This window comes from Fusarium keratoplasticum, chromosome 9 (genome assembly GCF_025433545.1).
Source record: "Fusarium keratoplasticum isolate Fu6.1 chromosome 9, whole genome shotgun sequence".
Lineage (NCBI taxonomy): Eukaryota > Fungi > Ascomycota > Sordariomycetes > Hypocreales > Nectriaceae > Fusarium > Fusarium keratoplasticum.
Genome location: NC_070537.1, coordinates 237,405 through 256,362, shown reverse-complemented (window position 1 = coordinate 256,362; position 18,958 = coordinate 237,405). Strand labels below are relative to the sequence as shown.

The following is an 18,958-nucleotide window of genomic DNA, read 5'->3' as shown; positions in this document are numbered from 1 at the left end:
TGTTCTGCTTCTGCTAGTAAGATGATTCTGATGAAACTGAGCCAAGCTGAGCATCAGGGCACTGTACTTATACCTGCCCATCCTGTCCCATTACAGAGTTTAACATGCGAGAATTAGGCTTTCACTGATGCCCTGCTCATGTCTTTGTTAATTCTCATGATCTGGGTCTGTTCATATCTTCCCATTGTCTATCGAACGGTTTCCCTGCAGCCGCGGGAATGTTCACTGCGACTCTTTGTCATGTTCCAGAAGTCGCTGAACCTAACCAGCCGGCAGCAGTGCTGATTACTGCTTTCCTATTTATAGAACCGAAAGAATTGGCCACACCATTGTCCAAAGCCGTGTTATCCCCAGCCATCTCGATTGCTTCAACCCGCTAATTCGTCTTTGCCGACTTGCGCTTCCCATCATTCAACTCCTTCTCCTCTATCTTGGCGCAATTCTCGCAAGCTGGCCAACTGATGAATATTGATGATTGCACGACGTTTGGCGTTTTGGTACATGGCTTTTTCTTCTCGTACCCCTCGCACGTCCGGTCGATGACGGTCTCATCTTTGAGGACGACGTAGCATTTGACGCATCTCTTGACGTAGCGTGATTTCCAGCACATTTTACTTTATCGAGTGTTGAGCTTTAGTAGCTGTAGGCGGTGCTGCGGAAGGTTGGGATTCGTGGTAGAGATTAAGATAGCGAATGGAGAATTCGCTCTTGGAGGACAGCGACATTTTTTATATCGTTTACCAGTTGATTCTGCGTACATCAAAAGCCGTCAACTGCCGGTGAGGCAAGACGATGCGACAGAGTACTGACTCTCGGCGTATCACCACACTACCCATCTCCGCATTGTCACAGGGCTAGAGTGTCACCTGTAGTCTGGATCGCATGTGTGACGGGAACTCGAAGATACACATTTAGACTTGGTGCTGGAAACGGAGACAAGGTTCATGAGGTCTTCCCGGGGGTCACATTCGTTTACTTTTGTCTAAACTTTACAGCTGGCGTTGTGTAGGTCTTATTCATGGCCAGTGCAACGATTAAGCGATGACTGAATGCTGGTTTCGCACTCGATATGGAGATCTAGAAAGAGATTAAATGTTAAGTTACGTATTTATTTACTTGTCTATTGATAGTTCAAGGCACAAAAGAAGCCCCGACCGTGTTTCTCTGAGGTCCCGAGATGTAATTCGGCGGCCACTCAGCATCATCATTCCACTCGGTTACATACTCATATTCACCACTTCCGACCGTCTCATCGACTCCATTCAAGACAACGCGGGCCTCTGTGTTTGGAGGGATCTTGGCCTTGGTCGTCATCTTTCCGCCTTCTATCTTCCAGTCCACTTCATACAATCCATATGGTGAATCGAAGCTCGTCTTGGCGAAGCGAATAGTTCCACCAGGCTGAGGCTTCACAAGGGCAGTCTTCCAGCCGGGAGAGGTGGGAGAAAGACCGCCGACCGTCTTGTGCATGAATGCACATACTGAACCAAGAGCGTAATGGTTGAAAGACGTCATTTGGCCAGGGTTGATGCTTCCGTCCTCGAGCATCGAGTTCCATCTTTCCCAGATTGAGGTTGCGCCCATGCCGACGGGGTATAACCAGCTGGGACAGTCTCGCTCTTGAAGCATTCGGTATGCAAGGTTGAGCATGCCATTCTCCGAGAGAGCATGGAGAATGATGGGTGTTCCGGCAAAGCCGGTGGTGATCTTGAATCTCTCCCAGCGGACGAGATAACCCAGTCTCTCTCTTGCAGTTGCGAGATGCTTTTCTTCCAGAAGACCAAACTTGAGGGCAAGAGCGTAGGTCGTTTGCGTATCGCAGGCCATCCTTCCTTTTGGAGTAACATATTCCTCTCTGAAGAGTAATATAAGGGACGCCGCATCAGATGCGTACTTTACGCTCTTTTCATTCTTCCCCAACACCTTTCCAACCTCTGCAGCCAACTTAGTGGTGTAGATGAGGTAGGCGTTTGCGACCAAGAAGTTGTCGGTTGGACAGTTCCCTGGCATATCGACCGGCGCTCGGGGATCTAACCAGTCACCATATTGAGGCCAGTCTGTAGACCAAAAGCCTCTTTCGTCTCGAGGAACACCGACATCAAGCCAACTGCACATGCTTTCCCACTGTGCTTCAAGTTGACTGATGTCGCCAAAGGCCGTGTACAAGTCCCAAGGCGTAATCACAGAGGTGTCTCCCCAGACTGCCATTGGCCTTTTCATGCGGTTGTCTGGCTGTTTTGGAAGATTGGGGATAATAACGGGAACAACGCCATTGGCATCATTCTGATCCATGTCAAGATCACGCAGCCACGACCCCAAGAAAGCGGACGTGTCGAAGAGGAAGTTTGCGGTCGGGGAAAAGACTTGGATGTCTCCGGTCCAACCCAGTTTTTCGTCGCGTTGAGGACAGTCGGTTGGGATCGAGATGAAGTTGCCTCTCATGGACCAGATGGCGTTTTCGTGCAAGCGGTTGAGCATGGTATGAGAGGACTCGAAAGTGCCTGTGCGACGGAGGTTCGAGGCTATCACAATGCCTGTGAAGTCTTCGAGGGAGACATCTTCATAGCCGTTGATCTCGGCATACCTGTTATGTCAGTCTCTACCTTGATGTGCGGTAGGGGCACATACCGGAACCCAAAGAAGGTAAACTTGGCTTCACAACCCTTGGTTGGTCCTCCAAGCTTCAACTCGTAAAGGGCTTTGGCCGATCTTAAAGGCCTGGTGCCCAGCTCTCCATGCTCCATGACCTCTGCATGCCTGATCAAGAGGGTATCACCAGGCTTTCCGGGAATGTTTTTCTCGACTCGAAGCCAACCAACAAAGTTCTGGCCGAAATCTAGGACCTTTTTGCCTTTTGGAGTCGTGATAATCTCCTTGGGCTTCAGTTCCATGATGCGAGTGATGGGGGCGACTTCGGGTGCGATCAGCTCCGCCTTTGGGAAAGGGAGCTCCTCAACCGATCCCTTCGCCTGTGCCTTGGATGCTAACGTAGACCAAGCAAGGTCGGCGAGATTGCTGTCAAAGACTTCGCCATTGTACAACTCGGAAAGGAGGAGAGGACCATCTAGGTACTCCCAACTCGAGTCAGTCTGACAACAGACGCTGCCGTCGACTTCAAGCTGTGCCAGGAAGCCTAGTTGCTCTCCCCAGTGGTTCGCCACACCAGGTCGTCCAATCCTGCTGGCGAACCATCCCTCAGCTACATGGGCGCCGATGACGTTTTCGCCTTCTTGCAGAAGAGACGTGACGTCGTAGGTTTGGTAGTGAAGACGGTGATTGTATGACTGCCATCCAGGGGCAAGTAGTTCATCGCTGACGCGCTGACCATTGATGTGAACCTCGTACACGCCATGGGCGGTTGCGTAAAGACGAGCACAATTAGACCCAGGATTGGTAAAGGTCTTGCGCAGCAGCACAGGTCGTTTCGGCTCTGGCCCTTGTGGAGGTCCGCCGATGAGCTTTGCAGTCCAGTCGGAGCGATTCAGGAGAGCAGCCTCAATAGTCAAGTTTGCCCAGTCTGTTGACGATGCATCGACTCCCACAGCTCGGACCTTAATCCCCGCCCGTTCTCGAGATGACAGGGGTGACGAAGGCCAGGGGTTGTACACTGAGCTGGCAGAGTCGACATGATAGGTTTCCTCCTTGCCATTGCGAGTTATGGCTAAGTCATAGGAAGCCTGTTTCCAGCCTTTGATGGTTGTAGAGTTGAAGCGCCATGATAAGCGAGGAGTAGCTGTAAAGAGGCCAAAGCCATTGTGGTGGTGCTCGGCACTCAACTGGGCAATTGAAACAGACATTTCTGAGAGGGTGCTGTCACTTGCTGATCAACTGACTGACTCGGCTGCCACTCTTCCCTGCGTTTATAATCGCACAATGCCACCAGCGCTCGTCTCAGCTGAACAATGTTTAAGCGAGGGGTTGTCGTTTGGGTCAGACGATGGATAAATATCCGTCTGTCGGATTCCCATCTGAAAGCTATTTCCGCCTCAGAAAGAGCATGCCAAGGCCCTAGGAATGCCATCCAGCCGGACAAGTTTCCTGCTCTCCAGTCAACAGCAAGGATCGTCGTCTTGTTAGCGCCAGCTTATCCCCGCATCCTGCTGTCAACCTTCGCGGGGCCCCGGATTCAAGCAAGACAGGACCGGTATCTCGGTTTGAAGTTGGGCGAGGCTTCGGGTTGTCTTTTGTGCGAGGTTGCTGTATAAAGAGGTGTCAATCGATGACAGGTTCAAGTTCCCCACGAAGAACTTCAAGATTAAACATTGTCGATCTTGCAACACAACAACCAACCCTCAAGTTTTGCCGAGGCTAGCTTGCATCTCACTTAAGAGGAGTTCAGCATGGTCGCCGACAAAGACAAGATAGAGACCGCGCCTCGTGTGTCGGGCGACGAGAACACGGGTGATGACCTCAAGAAGGGACAGGCCCTGCTCAAGTCTGGCCTTGACGAGCTGGGCTACTGGGACACCGTCAAGCTCTTTTGGAAGGTAAGTTCCCGGGCTTTCTGGACCTTGGTTGTAACCGCTGACCGCCTAGGCTGTTCTCATCTGCAACCTCATTTCCATTGCTGCTGCCGCCGATGGCTACCAGTACACCCTGAACGGCAACGTCATTGCCAACAAGGGCTTCATTAAGCATGTTGGCTTTGTTAATGAGGAGGGTAAGAGCGTCCTGAATGCCAACTACACGGCTCTCTGGGGAGCCATGCAGTCCCTTGGTCAGCTGGTTGCCATGGTATTCATGAGCCCCATCTCGGATGCGATTGGTCGCAAGATGACTCTGTACACACTCTGGGTTATTCTCGCTGGTGTAAGTTGTCACTGGTCATCTCTCTGGCTTGCATATGGCTAACCTTGCCTAGTCTATTGCTCTCGAGACTGTGGTCCGTGACTGGAAAGACTGGACTGCAGCCAAGATCTTGGCGGGCATTGGAGTAGGCGCTCTCCAATCCACCCTCCCCGTCTACATTGCCGAGTGGTCCCCCAGCAACATTCGAGGCGCAATGGTTCTCACCTATGGCGTCTGGAACACGCTTGGAAAGTTCCTTGCACCACTTGTCCTTCTCATCTGCGAGAAGCAGAACCCTATGAACTACAAGATGTCCATCCTGACTCAATGGGTATTCCTGGGTCTCATGCTGCCTATCTTTATATGGTTGCCCGAGACTCCCCAATATTACGCCGAGCGTGGACAAGACGATAATGGCAAGAAGACACTTGCGCGTGTCAATGGCAAGGTTGCTGGCTATGACGTGGACACCGAGTATGCCATTATCAAGAACAGCATCCTTGAGCAGCGCAAGAGAAAGAATGAGCTGGAGGAGACTGGCCTTGGGTGGAAGGCCGTGGCAAAGTCTTATGTCGACTGCTTCAAGGGAGTCAACGCCAAGCGGACTCTTGGTGCTACAGCTCCGGCTTGCGCCCAACAGCTTACTGGTCTGTCCTTCTTGAAGACTTACTCTTCTCTCTTCTTCCGTCAGGCTGGATTCGACGATCCATTTCTCATTACTACAGTTATCAGTAAGTTCAGTTTCCACCCACGATTTGGCATTGCTAACAGTTGTCAGCTGTGATTGCACTCGTCACATCCATCGTCCTCATGCTCTGGACAGACTATCTCGGACGCCGCATCATCGTCATTGTCGCGTCGGTCGTTTGTACCCTGACAATGTTCATTGTTGGCATCGTTGGCCAGTTCTCTACCACTAAGCCGCTTCAGAACTTTTGCATCTTTGTCGCTTGTGTTTGGTCCCTCTTCAATGCAGCATTGGGGTCCCTAGGCTGGGCTTTTGTTGGAGAGATCGCATCTCAGAAGTTGCGTGCACGAACTGCTGGTCTGGCAGCTGGTATTTCCGTCATTTTTGGTCTGACCTTTAACACTTCGGTTCCTATCATGCGTACGTATACCCGATAAGGTGTAAAGAATGACTATTAATACTATGGCAGTTGACCCTGAGGGTGTTGATTGGAACTACAACACTGGCTGGCTGTTTGGTGCCCTTGGCGTCATCACCACTGTCATTGTTTGGTTATACGTCCCTGAACCGTCGAAGCGCAACACGGCCGAGATGGATGAGATGTACGAGAATGGAGTGCCCGCTTGGAAGATGCAGAAGTATGTCACCAACGTTCAGTTGGCGCAGCAAGAGGCTTTGAACCGGCAGCCAGAGAGACAGGGCAGTGTCTGATCCGGATTTTGAGGCTCGGTGACTGGAATATGGGGAGAGGTCACATTTGTGCTACAGTGGTGTCTGAGATTGACCAGTCTCAACGGCGCATGTGACTGTTGACTGTTACGAGAGCAAGTATCAAGGAGGTAGAAAGAATCACACATTGTCGAGTGATGCAGGCTGCAAGTTGTGATTCTCGTGTCCCCTATCAGGGTGTTTGCTTTGCAATGGGCTGTGTCTGTTTGACCATGAGTTTGTGCATCTCTATACCCCATTGTGCTTGGCCTGACTCGGAAGATGAGGAGGGGACGCAGGGCGCAGCCATGGCTCTAAATAGAATCTGTCCAATGCTGTGCGACTGAGTACCTGCTTTTAATCGCGACTGGCCTATGAAAAGAGTCTGTGAATGGTAACACGAGCCGATTGACAACCGGCTCAGCCCAATCCGAACCAAGCCCCCTCCCGCACAGCCGCTGTTTGACTCTCAGCTATTACACTCCCTAGCCACCTATTTCAAGATGGGATATCAGATGACATCAGATATTTAATAAAGCATTTGCGACGCCCGTCGGTCTTCCCATCATCTCTTCACGACATTCTTTAATCTCTTCATCGAGATCATCACTTTCTAGAACATTGGACTTCCAAATATCACCACTTCAACCTCTAAAGACCCAGAAGCAATGTTTTGCGCCTCTTGCGGACAGGAAGGCCACGGCCGCTTCTGCTCCAACTGCGGCACGGGGCTTGGCGAAAAGATCCTACTCTTAGCTTCCGCCGGTCCTGTGCACTGGACTCAACAAACCAACTATGAAGCCCTCATGGAGTGCCTTGAGGTCAAGCATAAACTCGCCCATCAGGTCATGAGAGACAAGAGGCTCACCGAGGAGGAGCTGCTTCGCCATGCACCCAAAGTGGTCACGACTATGTACTCGTACGACCAATCCTTCAGTGCCATGCTGAACATGAAGACGGGCAAGTCCGATGCCCGAACATTTGCAAAGCCTTGTGGCTCCATCATCGTCGCTACCATGTGTTACCTTACATGGGCTCGGTTCGAAGTCACCACCGTCCGTCAGGGTATCGACCTCGTGGCCCTCTCCTGCAAAATCACGTCTGATGCTTGGGCTCCCGAGGGTGAACTGAACATTGTCATCTCGAAGATAGAGGAGGAATTGACCCGAATCGAGGTCAAGACGCATTTTCCTGGCATCATCATCGATTGGGGTAGAAGAAAGAGGATTTTGACGAAGCTGTTTGCCTTTTGTGAAGAAGCACAGATGGAATGAATTGCTTGGGTTGTCGATGGATGATTATGATGGTGGGGTGCTGGATATGGTATGGTGTTGTGGGAGTTAGTTACTGGGGTTTCTGCTCTTTGTTGATCTTGTTTGGCCGAAGTTACTTGTCTTGCTCCCTGTAGACATATTGTACCTTTAGTCTCGATTCATCATGAGTTATTACATGTACTAGAACGGAAATGACTTAATGGACTCAGGGGGCCAGTGATGGGACCGTTAATCATCTAGCAGTGTACAGCTGATTGCTACGTGATGATGTAAAGCCACTAGCACACACGCCAACGGCAACCAATGCACCCCCAACAGCCAGCACGACAGATCCAGAGGCATAAAAATAAGTGACACACAACAGTCAAGGATGAAAGTAGCAAAAAAAGAAACTCGACGCCGATCGGATTCGAACCGATGCTCCCGAAGGAATTAGATTTCGCTGAGGAAACCGAGTTAGTATGAAGGTGGGAACAGGTGTTGTTGAATGATACTCACAGTCTAACGCGTTAGACCACTCCGCCACAGCGCCTTCATTGGTGGTTGGTGGCGGCGTTGTTAAGCTGCACTATATACACTCACAGAGATAAGCATCTCGGATGACTTGGGAGATGCACCTTGCCATGTATTGTAATTGTAATGCATACTTGCGATAGACTTGCGAGAAGCAAGGTAGGGGCTTATTTTGGATGGGAAATATGTCTTAAAGTGCGAGATTTTGGTTCCCCCATTGATGTGAGAATACCTACCCTACACTGACACATCTCCAACTCGTGCCTGACACGCCATGTCGCTGGACGACATCTTCCAGCTGTGAACGACGCCCTGTCTTTTCTCTCGGGCAAGAGCATACCTAGTCTCAACACGGGCGAGTTGACCTATTTCATTTACTGGTCGATATGCCCATGCTCGGCTTTCGCAGCCTTGGCTCCCTATGATTGGGCGCAACTGTCAATGGGGTGTTGATGGTACATTTCCCCTCGTGGTGGGTTAAAAGTGCAGTGAAATCTATTGAACCAACCGGGAGGGCCCGAGATCCCCATCAGCTGAAGGGGCTCAAAGTGCACTAAAATTGCAGTGAATGATCACAGTTGCGTAAGAGTAGAAGGGCTCTCGCATTATGTGAAGCCCCCTCAGAAACCGCATACCGCCAGAAGCCGGAGCTTAGGGTTGATGTCGTGGTTTTTCTCAAGCTGGCATAAACCTCTGTTCCGTACCGCGCCCCAGTGCTATTACTATCGAAGGATAATGTGGTAAATGCGAGGTTATCTGTCACATTCTAACCTGCAAAGTACTTCTCGTTTGGGCGAGACAGGTCAAGAAAGTTGAGAAGGGCTGCGACATGTTGCCTAGGTACGCAGACTATAGGGCAGAATCTCCGCATTGCACCGTGCAAGGTTGGCGTTGAGACCCAGGTCATAGGCAGGTGAGAACAGGCACTTCGGAATCAGGTCTCTACTTTCATAAACGGTAATGAGGCTACGATCCAGCAGTCAATTGCATCTCCTGCTTCTTGAGGCTTAAGCGAACTCAAATCCTTCCTCGATCCAGAAACTTGGTTGGAATATCCACCAGTTTGCATCTCAAGTATTCCGCCAAGTTTTTACCCAAGACATCATACGTCGAACTGGAGGCTACACCTCTGTCTAGATGGTCCTTAAGAAGGAAGTGCACGGCTAATGAGCGTCAGTCTCGGGTCTCTGCGAGTCGATACTTAATCACGTATCGAATAAACTCACCTCGAATGTTTTTGAGCTCGAATCGGAAAATGGGCTTGCCGGTGTTATCATCCCCCAGCAAGTCTCGAATCTTGTCTACTGTCAAGAGACTTCGAAGCCAATCCCACTCGTCAGCGTGACGAACGAAAAAGCCAACGTTGGCATCGGATCCCTTGTCGCCAGAGCGAGCGTGGACAACGTAGCCAAGAGGGGCCTTTCTGGTAGGACCCAAACTGGCCAGATCGAGCGGGAGTGCCGTCTCATAGGTAGTCTGCTCGTAGACAAAGTCTAGCGTGTCGGTAGGGGCTGGGATGGAAATGTCGAGACCTTTTGAGGGAACGTGGGCGACATGAGCAATGTCGCTCTGTGGGAGAATAGAGACAAAGTACTCATAGTATGGCTTGGGGTGGGCTTGTCGGGCATCTACAGCAAATGTAGCACCCGGGTAGGACTGCATAATGACATCCGTAACTGGGCGAAAGAAGTTTGCAGTGCTGAGTGACTCTTCGGTCCGGGATTGGGCAAAGATTCGGACGTCGACAGTCGCAGCGTCTTGGTTCCTTGGGTTCTCAGGACATCGCCCGTTGACACGGAACTTCAGGCAGTGGAACTTGGACTCGTCCAGGATGGCCCGTACTTGGCGTTCGAGTAGGGAGGCCTTCTCCTCGATATCCAGACCGCAAAGGAAGTAATGTGCCTCTGCTTGGTAGCCTCCCTTGGCGGTGATGCCGACTTTGGTGGTAGGTGGAGGCTTCAGCCCGCCAATGTTGTGAACATAGCTATAGTCATCATTAGCCATTTCATCACTGTAAGAATGAGAAGGTGATCGGCCACTTACACCTTGTCGTCTCCCGCTTGTTCAAGAATAATGTCCTCAAGTTGGGCTACCACGTCCGAGTTGTAATACAAGGGACCTTGGATCTCGTACAGCAGTTGCGCCTTGCACGTATCGACAGTGACCATGCCACCGCGGTTCTTCTGCTTGGTGACGTAAAAGGTGCCGTCACTCTTCATCTCCACGATAGGAAAGCCCAGGTTCGTTACATCACCAACTAAGTCTTTGAAGCCGCTGAAGTTACCGCCGGTGACATACGTGGAGCATTCAATGAAGTGGCCGGCAACGAATGCCGATGCCAGCTTCTGATACTCGTCTCGTTGCCAGCCGAAATGGTAAGCAGCGCATCCGATAGTGGGTGAGGCGTCGGCCACTCGGCCACACAAGACAATGTCGGCACCGTGTTTTAGTGCTTCGACGATACCCCAAGCACCGAGATAGCACTGAGCGTAGATGGGTTCCAGGCCCCAGTCCTCGAGGTTTCCGCCTGTTTAAGGGAATAGAATGAGTCTACCGCAACACTAGTATAGGGGAGAGAGCAAGCTTACCGTGAGTAAGACTCTTGAACTTGTTGCCCTCGGTGACGGCCTTCTTGACAACATCCAAGACTTCGTCTCCACCAATCCACGCGACCTTGAGGCTTAGCCCAGCGGCTGCAATCTTTTCCACAACAACTTGGTGAAGTTTCTCAGTGTCGCTGGCACCGGCGTTGACCACGAGCTTGATCTTTCTCGAATCCAGGAGAGACAAAGCGGGCTCTAGAGCCTCGAGGAAAGAAATCTCAAACTCATCCGAACTGCCTGCGCTGTCAACCTTTCCTCCTCCTCTGGTGGTCATGTTGTACTCGGACAGCCAATCGCCAACAATGAATTGAACCTGTTCATCCTTGGCCAGATCGGCCAGTGCATGGCGCCGATCCGTGACTGAACCAGAGGCAGAGGCGATTCGCAGTGGCATGTCGATAACGGAGCCCATTGTGGTTTAGGTCTTCAACATTCGTAATTGATTGTATAAACACATGGCCCAAGCGTAAAGACTACAAACTGCCGTTTATGTAGGCGACCATTACCTTGGTCAAGATGCGACGGGTAATCACCGCGGCGAAGCATTTCCGTTGCTTCAACCGTGGTCAAGGCCGGTAATGGAAGCCCTCGGTCCCGGGATGAGCTGAGTCATGTCAATTTAGTTTGGAGGATGGTCGATTCTATCCAAATAATCATGATTCTGAACTGAGTCATGTCAAGTGCCTGTGGAGAATGGTCGATCTTTTCCGCAGAAGGGTTAGTTAGACTGAGTCTGGCTGGTCATGACAAATGTCTACGAGGAAGAATTCCGAGTGGGTCCTTTTTTGAACCTTGGCTATGTTACGCCTTTATGTCTGAAACATTGATTATCGTAGTGGTCTTGAGAATACGTCACTGTGTTAGCATTGGGACATGGTGCTATGATGTGTTGATAATGTGTTTTTTGATATAGCTGAAGCCCGGCCCTTGATGGGATAACTGAGCCAGAAAACCTTTGACAATATGTGTGTGTAACTAAATGGGAGGTTCCTGTATTCATCTGAAGCTCAACAAGACACCAATCCTCACTATCCAACATTCGCTTTCATCACTTTTTCCTAATTGGAGGATAATACTTATTAAATCGTGAGACTACGTACATCGGATAAGATCATCTGGAGTACCTTGTCAGGTCTTACTGTTGTGGTCTTGTGTGATTCATATTGTTACATTAAGGGCCTTCATCTAGCTGCTAGATGTCCAGCATGGCATGGCACTGGGCATTGGTAGCCAAACTCGCCCTGCGATGATCAGGCATGGCATTGCTCGGGGTTAGATATACTGAATAGGAACAATGTAGCTGATAGTAAAGAAGCGCACTGCAAATCGAATTATCCATGTTTATCTACTAATTATCCAGTCTCCGTCCACTATAGCTTCGGCTTCGTGTCGCTGGTCCACCCCATGTGCAGAGCATCAACTTTGTCAAGCTTATACGCGCCGAACAACTCCTGCTCCAACTCCTTTTGTGCCTGCAGTCGAGCTCTAACAGCCTCTGCGCGTCGGCTCTCTCGTCTACCCAGCTGGAGCATATGCACCTCATCAGGACCATCAACAAGTCTCATAGTCCGAGCGCTGGCCCACATGTATGCTAATGGCGTGTCCTGGCTTACACCAGCGCCTCCGTATACCTGGATGGCATTGTCGAGGATGCGGCAGAGCATTTTGGGCACGAGGATCTTGGCCTCTGCAATCTCTCGGATGGCGGATTTGGCACCTCCCTTGTCGATCTTGACGGCTGCGTTCAAAACGACAAGTCTGGACGCATCTATGTCGATGCGAGCTTGAGCAACCTGGGTGATGACGTGACCGTGCTCATGGAGCATCTTTCCAAAAGGAGTCTTGGACGGGTCATGGATCCGAGATAGAATGAGTTCAAGAGCGCGTTCAGCCTGACCTCAGGTCAGCATTGTTACTTCTGAGCATTACTTATTGGGTGGCTTTGTCAATACTTACCGCACCGATACATCGCATAGTATGATGAATTCGACCAGGGCCCAATCTCCCTTGTATGATTTCAAAACCTCGCCCTTCGCCCAAGACAATGTTGGATGAAGGAACACGGACATTGTTAAAAGAGATGTGGCCGTGACCGTGGGGAGCATCATCGTACCCAAAGACAGAGAGCATACGATGGACGGTAATGCCGGCAGTTCGGGCCGGGACGAGAATGACGGATTGCTGGCGGTAGGCATCCGGATTTGACGCATCAGTCTTGCCCATGACGATGTAAAGCTCGCATCTCGGGTCTCCAGCACCACTACTCCACCACTTCTATTGCCACTCAGTTAGCCCTGGAGAGCCATAGTCCCTAGCATCACTCACACTACCATTCAGGATGTACTCATCGCCATCCCGTTTCATCTCGAATCGGATGTTGGTGGCATCACTGGAAGCAACGTCGGGCTCTGTCATCAAAAATGCCGAACGGATCTTTCCCTCAAGGAGCGGCTCAAGCCATGCCGTCTTCTGTGCAGAGTTTCCAAACTTTGCCAGGACTTCCATATTTCCAGTATCAGGCGCCGAGCAGTTCATGGCCTGGAACATGTGAATGTGAGCATGCAACTTGAAGGGATCCTGGGATAACGCACCTCACTTGCGATTTGGCTCTTGCCAAGCTGCTCAGCCATCAAACCATATTCGAGATTGCTGTAACCGGCTCCTTCAGCATAATGCCCCTTCGGCAAAAACAGATTCCATAATCCCCTGCGACGTGCTTCTTCCTTGAGATCCTCCAGAATCCGTGGGTGAGCGGCGAAGCGCTCCTCGGCTGCTTTGCCGAGCATTTGCGCAAAGACAGCATCGGCTGGAATGCATTTCTCCTGGACGAAGCGCTCAACCTCATCCAACGTCCTTTGAGCTTCGTTGCTGACCTGTCCAGCAAAGGCGATGGGGATGCGGGCAGATGCCGGGGGCTCCATGGCGGCTAAAAACAGCAGTTGGAGACCTATAGGTGGGTTGATCCTGAAGATGCTAGTGAGGTTAGCAATTGATGATGTTTGAGGCCCTATTTGAGGGCCTAGGTATAACCCACCGAGTCTGCGGACTGAGTCATGCAGGGCACAGCGAGCCCGCCCGTGGCCCTTGTCGATTGATCAGGCCAGAAGAAATCCAACCTTCGGAAACGCGGTACCGAGAGCCGAGGTATCAGCCCGTAGAGCCGCGTCGAATGAAGCGGTGCCGACAATTCATCTCTTCCTTGTCCAGTATGACTTGGACAGTAGACAAGTCTAGGCCGGGTAAAACCAAGGAATATGGAATGCTAATGTCGTCTAAGGAATGATGGACAAGCTTGAAATGCTATATTGTATGACCTCGGTGACGCCTTCGAAAGAAGCCAAAGGCCATTAGCCAGAACAAAAAGAGCCCAGCTATTCAGACATAACGGCATCAAGACCCAATCATCATACAGAGTAACCTAGTCGACGCAGCATATGCCCACCCATTGGGTCAAAAAACGAATCAAGAAAGCCAGATGGCTGATTTAATTGACTATTCTACTGCCACCTGACCAAACTAGAGCTTCGCCGCAACCCTCACATCCCGGGCTACAACGTTCTTACTGCTTCCTGATCCCAAGCCCTGCAATTTGCGTCTCAAGATTTTGCCTGCTGGGCTCTTGGGAATCTTGAGGACAAACTCAATTTCTTCCAGCCATTTATATCGTGCCTTTTCTCTCTTGACGTGGGCGAATATCTCCCGCGCCGCTTCCATCGGCTTCGAGGAGCCGGAAGACCTCAGAACCACATATGCCTTTGGTCGTTCACCTGCGCGCTCATCAGGAATACCGCAGACGGCAACATCGTGAACAAGGGGATGTCCGAGGAGAAGATTCTCTAGTTCTGCCGGAGCAACACCGATCCCCTTGACTTTGATCATCTCCTTGAGCCTATCCGTGATGGAGAGAAGCCCCTCCTGGTCGAAAAAGCCGACATCTCCAGTATGCAAGAAGCCATCCTGATCAAACGTTGATGCAGTGGCCTCAGGATTGTTGAGGTAGCCCATGGCAATCTGCGGTCCACGAGCCCAGATTTCCCCGGCTTTACCAGGAGGGCAATCCTCCCCGGTCTCGACATCTACAATCCGTACATCGGTAGATCCCACCAACATGCCCACGCGGTCGGCGTACTTGTAAGCGTACTTGGAAGGGGGGTGAGAGACAATGGCAGAGCACGACTCGGTCATGCCATAGCCTTGCTTGAAGCCGGTTCCCGGGAAGGCCTTCTCGAGGAGATTCAAGATCTCGCGAGATAACGGAGCTGCGCCTGAAGAGAATCGTTTGACATGGGATAAATCGTATTTTGCCACCATCTCCGGTTCTCGGACGAGTCGAATCAAGATGGGAGGGACGATGAGAAGCTCCTTGATCTTGTAGTCGGCGACCGTCTTGAGCAATTTGTCCAACGTGAACTTGGCCAAGACGTAGACATTGGCGTTGAGATGAATCGGCAAGTGCAATTGATGTACGATGCCTGTGATGTGATAGAATGGTAATGCCGCGAGGACCTTGTCGTGATCAGGGGGAGTGATGTCGGTGATCTGGATGCACTGGGCGATGATGTTGGCATGAGAGATCATGACCGCTTTTGGGAGGCCAGTGGTGCCGCTGCTGAAGCAGAGAAATGCGCAAACATCTCGATTCGTTTTCCCCTTAGGTATCTGGAATGGGGGCGTCTTGGGGGTTCTTGCAAGGCTCTTGGAAGCATCAAGTATTGCTTGAATGCTCGAGACGCCATTTCTTGAACCCTCAAGCAGGATAACGTTGTTTTGTGCGATCCCAACCCTGGCAGCGGCCACATTCGCCCTTTCCAAAGTTTCTGTCGTAGCGAAAATGATCTTGGCTTTGCTGGTCCTGAGACTGTAAGACAGTTCGTCGATGGTGTAATCTGGTGACACACCGCAAGCTACGGCACCAACGCGAACCGCAGCCAGTGTGGCAACAGGATACCATATCGAGTTCCTACCAAAAACGACCACCACATCGTTTTCGCCTAGGCCATGGGCGGTAACCAGGGCTGATGATAGATTTGTTGCGTGATCTTTCAGACTCTGGTAACTAACATGCTCCTGCGTGATGGCATCAGTGAAACCTGGACCATTGGCTTCAAGGGTCAGGGATTTAGACTCCAGAAGCCAGGACCACAAGGTTTGCTTTGGGTCAACTGATGGCCTGATGTTAGTTCAAGGTCTTGAGAAGAGAGTTGGGCAGACACACATGAGATTTGAGGGTTTTGTGACTTGTAGATCATGATGCCTGATCCCGAGCTTCTGCAGTGTGTAGCGATTGAGATGCAATAACGAGACGAGCCTGAGTACAGAAGACGATACAAAGCAAAAGCTTCACATAATAAACAAACAATAGCCCCCTCTTGAACTACCTTGGCATTCCCGCTCGCTGCGATGCGATGGAAGCTGGAACTTCATTAGTCAGGAGCCATGAGTCATGACTTCAGTAGGCAGAGTCCAAGGTATAATGCTTTGCCGGAATGTAGACCTATGCTTCTCAGCATAAAAGACAGAGGATAAGTATGAACATCTCCACGTCTTGATAACCACCAGAGCCACATTTGCTCGACAGCATGGCAGACACGGTGAGACAACCTATCGACATTGTGCGGCTAAGCACGCACATCAAGCAAAATGTGGCCCAAATTGCTCTTCCAATCAGTCTGAAGCAGGTGATTATACATTCCATCATTCTAATTGTTTTGGCCCAAGTCATTCTGACATGCATCAGTTTGGCCATGGACAGTCTAACCCAACGTACGAGATCACGTCGGCGACAGGAGCGAAATTCGTCTTGAGAAAGAAGCCACCGGGCGAGCTGCTGTCCAAAAGCGCACATGCTATTGAGCGAGAGTATGAGATTATCAAAGCCCTCGAGACTACCAATGTCCCTGTTCCCAAGGTGTATTGTCTCTGCAACGACAGTTCCATTGTTGGCACGCCATTCTACGTGATGGAATTCCTCGATGGCAGAATTTTCGAGGAGGCATGGCTTCCCGGTATCCCTCAGCAAGACCGCAGTGCAATGTAAGTCTCTACAAGGGAATAGTATGTGTCGTATGCTCATTATTTGGCTAGCTGGAAGGAGGCCGTTGACACGTTGGCCAAGCTTCATTCGGTTGACCTGTCCCAGATTGGTCTGGGCACCTGGAAGAAGTCTACGAGCTTTTATTCCCGCCAGGTAAAGTCATTGTCTCGGACATCTGAATCCCAGGCGAGCACAACAAGTCCATCGGGCAAACAGGCTGTTGGGAAGCTGCCCCATTATGAAGAGATGGTCAGCTTCTTTGCAGACAGAAACTCGCACCCTCCAGACATACGAAGACTGGTGCACGGAGACTTCAAACTCGACAACCTGGTCTTTCACAAGACAGAACCCAGAGTGATTGGGATTCTAGATTGGGAGATGGCGACAGAAGGCCATCCGCTGTCGGATCTGGTCAACTTACTCATGCCGTTCAGCTGGAACCCGCAGCAAGTGTCATTCCTGACATCCGAGACATTGACTGCAGAGCTGAAGGAGCTGCAAGAGAACTTCCGGCCGAACAATGTCCCCGGGATTCCCAGCATGAAGCAGTGCCTGACGTGGTACTGGGGCGGCGTTGACTGGGCCGCGACCGGCTTTCTGGACTGGGGCGTAGCATTTAGCAACTTCCGGACAGCTGTGATTATGCAGGGAATCGCGGCCCGGATTGTGAGAGGCCAGGCGAGCGGTGCCAAGGCGAGACAGTTTGCTCAGCAAACACTGGCGTATGCCTCGTGGGCGTACGCGCGAGTCGCGAGACTGCAGCAGGAGAAGCGAGTACTGAGCAAGATTTAGGTCTAGCTGTGAATGAGTAATGACCTTTTCAGGTGCTGTGATATGACGTAGGTGTGACTTTGTGCGAATGTCTTGTGTTGGACTAGATCGGCACTAAATCCCATGTGCCTCGGCCCCCTCCCCGTATTCCTCGGCCGGCTGCCACTGGACGCCGGGTACAAGTGTGGCTCAACGTCGATCGCTGATAGACACCGCCCCCGTGAACCACTGCTCCCCGGATTCAGGCAATTGCATCATTCTTCAAGATCATTACCCGACAACTCCCCTGCTCCATACGTCCTAGTCTGATACGGATATCCAACTTAGTCACGATGCGAGCTGTTGTTTTCAAAGGAGTCAAGCAAGTTGCGCTTGAGGATCGGCCTAAGCCCGTCATTCAGCATCCCGCCGATATCATCGTCAAGGTCAAATACACAGCGCTATGCGGCAGGTACAAGAGCACCAGTGAAGCGTTTCCAACACTATTGCTGACCTTTTCTTCAGCGAGCTTCATGTCTTTCGCGGACATCAACCCTCCGGAACTGGATTCATCATGGGCCATGAATTCACTGGCCTGATCGATGAAATTGGTTCCGATGTCAAGAACCTGAAGGTGGGCGACGCCATCGTCAGTCCTTTCACCGTGAGCTGCGGAGAGTGCTTCTTTTGTTCACGTGGATTTTCCTCCCGTTGTGATAAAAGCCTTCTCTTTGGCACTGCGCTTCTTGACGGGGCGCAGGCCGAGTACGTGAGAATACCCTATGCCGAGACCACCGTTGTCAAGGCTCCGAAAGAGGTGGATGACGTCAAACTTTGTCTGATGGCTGATATCTTTCCGACCGGCTGTTTCGCCGCAGCCAACGGTCTCAGCCATCTCGACAAGAAGCATGTTGAGGATAGCCTCGTTGTGGTCATTGGTTGTGGCCCGGTTGGTATTTGTGCTCTGATTGCTGCACTCGAGTACAAGCCTAAAGCCATCCTGGCGGTAGACGGCATCGAGCCGAGACTGGATCTTGCCAAAAGCCTCGGTGCTGAGCCATGGAACTACCTCACACAGAAAGACGAGTTGGAACAACGTGTCAAGGAGTTGAGTGGCGGCCGTGGTGCCGACGTGGTCATTGAGGTCGTGGGACACAGTTCTGCGCTCAAGATGGGTTTCGAGCTTCTTCGGCCCTGGGGCACCATCTCTAGCGTCGGTGTTCACAATGGCGAGATCCCGTGGACTGGAAACCAGGCTTATGGCAAGAACCTCACCATCAAGATGGGAAGATGCCCAGTTCGAAGTATGTCTTGATAGTTGACGTGTCTACTCGTTGCTAACGTCTGTGTACAGGCGTCTTCACCGAGGCATTGGAACTACTCGCAAAGAAACAGCATCTACTAGAGTGAGTCGATATAATCATGCGTATGTCCCCTGGTTGACAAATGATAGTTTCATGACGGCGACGGTGATGCCTCTGAGCAACGCCCTTGAAGGATACGAGTTGTTCGACTCAATGAAAGTCCAAAAGGTCATATTTGATGCTGAGAAGTAAGACAGTTTGAGGGAATCCATTCTTCGTGTTAAAACCCATGACGA

At 51.1% G+C, this 18,958-nt stretch overlaps 8 protein-coding genes across 8 annotated transcripts; 4 read left to right on the top strand and 4 right to left on the bottom strand.

Moving 5' to 3' along the window:
* Nucleotides 1-1,131: 1,131 nt before the first annotated feature.
* NCS57_01096500 (Alpha-L-rhamnosidase) lies at nucleotides 1,132-3,797 on the bottom strand (the record flags this gene model as incomplete). Its single annotated transcript, XM_053060690.1, has 2 exons — nucleotides 1,132-2,584; nucleotides 2,629-3,797. 2 exons carry the CDS (start codon nucleotides 3,795-3,797, stop codon nucleotides 1,132-1,134), a joined length of 2,622 nt encoding a protein of 873 aa, XP_052909076.1.
* Nucleotides 3,798-4,340: 543 nt separating this feature from the next.
* NCS57_01096400 (MFS domain-containing protein) lies at nucleotides 4,341-6,187 on the top strand (the record flags this gene model as incomplete). Its single annotated transcript, XM_053060689.1, has 5 exons — nucleotides 4,341-4,487; nucleotides 4,537-4,809; nucleotides 4,862-5,519; nucleotides 5,567-5,896; nucleotides 5,946-6,187. 5 exons carry the CDS (start codon nucleotides 4,341-4,343, stop codon nucleotides 6,185-6,187), a joined length of 1,650 nt encoding a protein of 549 aa, XP_052909075.1.
* Nucleotides 6,188-6,852: 665 nt separating this feature from the next.
* On the top strand, nucleotides 6,853-7,458 carry NCS57_01096300 (uncharacterized protein; the record flags this gene model as incomplete). Its single annotated transcript, XM_053060688.1, has 1 exon — nucleotides 6,853-7,458. The coding sequence occupies one exon, from the start codon at nucleotides 6,853-6,855 to the stop codon at nucleotides 7,456-7,458; it is 606 nt and encodes a 201-aa protein (XP_052909074.1).
* Nucleotides 7,459-8,807: 1,349 nt separating this feature from the next.
* NCS57_01096200 (uncharacterized protein) lies at nucleotides 8,808-10,986 on the bottom strand (the record flags this gene model as incomplete). Its single annotated transcript, XM_053060687.1, has 5 exons — nucleotides 8,808-8,937; nucleotides 9,080-9,134; nucleotides 9,198-9,955; nucleotides 10,015-10,498; nucleotides 10,560-10,986. 5 exons carry the CDS (start codon nucleotides 10,984-10,986, stop codon nucleotides 8,808-8,810), a joined length of 1,854 nt encoding a protein of 617 aa, XP_052909073.1.
* A 958-nt stretch (nucleotides 10,987-11,944) lies between these two features.
* On the bottom strand, nucleotides 11,945-13,495 carry NCS57_01096100 (uncharacterized protein; the record flags this gene model as incomplete). Its single annotated transcript, XM_053060686.1, has 4 exons — nucleotides 11,945-12,466; nucleotides 12,531-12,848; nucleotides 12,900-13,112; nucleotides 13,166-13,495. 4 exons carry the CDS (start codon nucleotides 13,493-13,495, stop codon nucleotides 11,945-11,947), a joined length of 1,383 nt encoding a protein of 460 aa, XP_052909072.1.
* Nucleotides 13,496-14,090: 595 nt separating this feature from the next.
* Nucleotides 14,091-15,823, bottom strand: NCS57_01096000 (uncharacterized protein; the record flags this gene model as incomplete). The annotated part of the gene is made up of 2 exons (XM_053060685.1): nucleotides 14,091-15,736; nucleotides 15,790-15,823. 2 exons carry the CDS (start codon nucleotides 15,821-15,823, stop codon nucleotides 14,091-14,093), a joined length of 1,680 nt encoding a protein of 559 aa, XP_052909071.1.
* Nucleotides 15,824-16,153: 330 nt separating this feature from the next.
* On the top strand, nucleotides 16,154-17,400 carry NCS57_01095900 (Aminoglycoside phosphotransferase; the record flags this gene model as incomplete). The annotated part of the gene is made up of 3 exons (XM_053060684.1): nucleotides 16,154-16,252; nucleotides 16,312-16,607; nucleotides 16,659-17,400. The coding sequence occupies 3 exons, from the start codon at nucleotides 16,154-16,156 to the stop codon at nucleotides 17,398-17,400; spliced, it is 1,137 nt and encodes a 378-aa protein (XP_052909070.1).
* A 215-nt stretch (nucleotides 17,401-17,615) lies between these two features.
* NCS57_01095800 (PKS-ER domain-containing protein) lies at nucleotides 17,616-18,914 on the top strand (the record flags this gene model as incomplete). The annotated part of the gene is made up of 4 exons (XM_053060683.1): nucleotides 17,616-17,830; nucleotides 17,884-18,662; nucleotides 18,713-18,764; nucleotides 18,812-18,914. The coding sequence occupies exons 1-4, from the start codon at nucleotides 17,712-17,714 to the stop codon at nucleotides 18,912-18,914; spliced, it is 1,053 nt and encodes a 350-aa protein (XP_052909069.1). The 5' UTR covers nucleotides 17,616-17,711.
* Between the last annotated feature and the right edge of the window lie 44 nt (nucleotides 18,915-18,958).